Source organism: Octopus bimaculoides, chromosome 18 (genome assembly GCF_001194135.2).
Source record: "Octopus bimaculoides isolate UCB-OBI-ISO-001 chromosome 18, ASM119413v2, whole genome shotgun sequence".
NCBI classification, from domain to species: Eukaryota; Metazoa; Mollusca; class Cephalopoda; order Octopoda; family Octopodidae; genus Octopus; species Octopus bimaculoides.
The window spans coordinates 17,645,886-17,649,502 of NC_068998.1; the positions used below are offsets into that span (position 1 = coordinate 17,645,886).

At 35.9% G+C, this 3,617-nt stretch overlaps 1 protein-coding gene across 1 annotated transcript in view; it reads left to right on the top strand.

Moving 5' to 3' along the window:
* The first annotated feature begins 1,177 nt into the window (after positions 1-1,177).
* LOC106875468 (tyrosinase) overlaps positions 1,178-3,617 on the top strand; it is a 41,855-nt gene continuing 39,415 nt past the window's right edge. Inside the window, exon 1 of the mRNA XM_014923624.2 lies at positions 1,178-1,697. Within this exon, the coding sequence (XP_014779110.1) occupies positions 1,550-1,697 (148 nt within the window). The 5' untranslated portion in view covers positions 1,178-1,549. The remainder of the gene's footprint in view (positions 1,698-3,617) is intronic.

Consider the following 3,617-nt stretch of genomic DNA (forward strand, 5'->3'; position numbering starts at 1 on the left):
TGTGTGTGTGTGTGTGTGTGTAAATTGATCACTCTTAGTCTTGTCAGTCATGTGTCAAATATGCTTCGCTAAGAAGGTCTAATCTTTTCTATTCTAGGCACAAGGCCCGAAATTGTGGCGGAGGGGGGAGGCACTCGATTAGATCGACTCCAGTGCGCAAATAGTACTTAATTTATCGACCCCGAAAGGATGAAAGGCAAAGTCGACCTCGGCGGAATTTGAACTCAGGACGTAATGACAGGCGAAATACCACCTAAGCATTTAGCCCGGCGTGCTTAACGTTTCTGCCAGCTCAAAGGTCTCATAAGACCGAAATGTATCCATACAATCGTAGGCTATAAAGAGCAAACCCATTGTAGTCTATATTGCTAAAAACTTCCAATAAACATAATATTGGAGTTATCTCACTAGTTTGTTGATTTCAAAATTTTGGATAGGAAGTTTTTGTTTACTAATTGCATAGATAATCTCAGTCCATCGACATTTCACCCTACATGTGTCTGTATTTCCGGGGTTTAAATTTGCACCGTAATACGCTTGCGCAACATACAAACACAGGTACAAACGTACATAAATATTCCCAGATAGACGTAACCACAATGTTGATTCAAAAAGTGAAAAAAAAAAGTATGTGAATGAACTTTCTATACGACCATAATCCCATTTAGTTGCATAATCACAATTAAACATACATATTCATATTATATACATACATACCTGCATTAAAAAAAACGTACAAACACGCATATACAGAGACAGAGAGAGAGTGAGAGAAAGAGAAAGAGGATGGGGAGAGGGAGAAAGAGGATGGGGAGAGGGAGAAAGAGAGACAAAGAGGGGAAAGAGAACAAAAATACAATTTCTTTAAACATTCAAATAGTAAATTACTTCAATTTGTGATATTATATTTGTTTGGTGATGAGCTATTGTAAGAGTGTGACCATGTGCGCAATTGTGTGTGTGTGTGAGAGAGAGAGAGGGGGGGGGAGAGAGAGAGAGGAGAGAGAGAGGGGAGAGGGAGAGAGGGGGAGAGAGAGTGTGTGTCGGTGCGTGCATGCATGTGTGTGTGCGTCGATGTGTATGTGTGTTTTAGATGAATACGTTTTCAGATAAAGTGGAGGTGGAGTCTGATTCGTCTCCTATGTCACGTAGCTGTTTAAAGCTTCGGAATTCGTCATGTGCTTACGTACATCAGTCACGAGGACATGCTGAAAAAAAGAAGCGAGGGTTAAATATTAAAAAGAAAAAAAATAAGCAAATAGGTGAAAAACAATGTATTACAGAGGTGGGTCACGTGAGTAATTATTAGCCGGTAATCCAGTCGCCATTAACCCAGCGTCGACTTAATATATGGTGCATGTGGTCCGGTCAGTCACAGTAAAACAGTTGTACGTTACGGAACTCTGAAGGATCTTAATGGCTTGCTAACAGTAACAAACGCAGGAGAGCGAAAATACATAGAAACTTGTTAAAACAAAGTTTTTTGCCTTTTCTTTTTTTTTACATTTTCACCTTAATCAAAAAAATATATTTGAATATATTTACGAATATGCATCGCTATTTGGCTATGGATATTCCTCAAACATTTTCATGTTTTCTTTTCTTCACATTATTGCCCTCAATTTCTGCACAGTTTCCAAGAGTATGTGCGGAAAATGCCACCACTCCTGATGGAATTTGTTGTCCAACAAGACCAGGTAAAACCCCCTCTTTCTTTTCCGTTTTCTATTTCTGGTATAAACTTTCTTTCAAGCATCTTTACTTTTATGTTTCTTGTGAAATGTTTCCCCTATTCTGGCACAAAAAAGAACCCAACTTATCTATCATTTAACAAAAACAGTCATCGACTTAGCATCTTGCTAAGCTATTTCTTTCTTTTTATATGAGTAGCAATGTGCGTCACAGTATTTACTTCCGTCTCTTCTTCCCCTTCTAGTTCAAATTTCATTATTATCTTCTGTTATTACATTCTTCTTGGGTCAATAAGGTAAGTACGAATATGGTAGCGGGACCGATGGACTGTAAGAAATTCAGTATTTGCGTATAATTCACCTTCTACAAATGATGGCCTTGTGTCTCGTCAAAATAAATCAATAGGACTTATAGATATGGTTGCATTTATAGCAATACTGATAGTCTTAAACAGTTCGTTAATAACGGATAAGCAAAACATTTGAAATATGTGTCAATTTTTCCGTGAACTATGTTAGTTTAAGTGAATTTAAATAAGATTTTTAATTTCGATTATAACTTCGATAGTTATCCCTCGTCCAAACTTCAAAGTTTTCTAAATTTGGCAAGACGATATTGATGAAGGCGATAATAATGATAATAATAATAATAATAATCCTTTCTACTATAGGCATAAGGCCTGAAATTTGAGGAAAGGGATTAAGTCGGTTACATCGACCTCAGTGCGTAACTGGTACTTTATCTAATCGACTCTGAAAGGATGAACGGCAAAGTTGAACTCGGCAGAATTTGAACACAGAACGTAGCGACAGACGAAATACCGCTAAGCATTTCGCCCTGCGTGCTAACGATTCTGCCAGCTCGCCACCTTATGATGATGATGATGATGATGATAATAATAATAATAGTTGTTGTTGCTACAGCTGCTGTTGTTGTTGTTGTTGTTGTTGTCAAAGAGACAAACTACTGTTGGAAAAAATGCTTAGTGGCATTTTTTTTCAGGTTCATTACATTTGAGATTCAAATCTCACCGAAATAAACTTTACCTTATGTCCTTTCGGGATGGATAAAATAAAGTACCAGTCAAGTACTGGGGTCGATGTAATCGACTTCCCAGCACCACGCTTTCCTCAAAATTGCTGGCCTTGAGCCAAAATTAATAATAATAATAATAATAATAATAATAACAATAATGATATTATTATTATTATTATTATTAGTTCTAGTAGTAGTAGTAGTAGTAGTAGTAGTAGTATAAATCTTCAGTATTAATACTTTTGTTATTAAAGATACGTTGTTGTTGACGACGCCATGTACATCCATCTTGCTTGTTTTGAGGGTAAAAAAAGGCGGGTGTGCAACATTTTATCATTCATGTTAATTGAACTTTTCCATTTATTGAACTCAACTCTCCACGATTTCCTCATATGAAGAAATCGAAAAATATATCAATAACAATTTTTATTTTTTTATTTTTTTAATACTAACTGTGTCTTTCCTTTTTTTTTTTTTTTTTTTTTTTTGTCCTTTTAATTTAGACTAATTAGAACCATGATGTCGTTAGCTTTCGCGCAGCTGAAATCATATTCCTTTTATCAGTAGGACTGCGGACGGCAAAACTAGTAACGACTCGGACTTAAATGTTGTGAAGCATTTAGTTATGTCTCTTTAAGTTCTGGCTTCAAATCTCCGAAACCTGTCTGGGTCTTTCTTCTCTTCGGGATTGACATAACTAAAAGCAGTTTTGTACTGGTGTCAGTGTAATTGTGTGTACTCTTCCGCCAAATTGTGTGGTTTGTGTCCAAGTTTGAAATTATAATTTCTGTATTTAACCTAATTCACATTATCTGCAATGCCATTATCGTATCTTAGTGCCTTCCTATATATATACACCCATATATATATATATATATATATATATATAT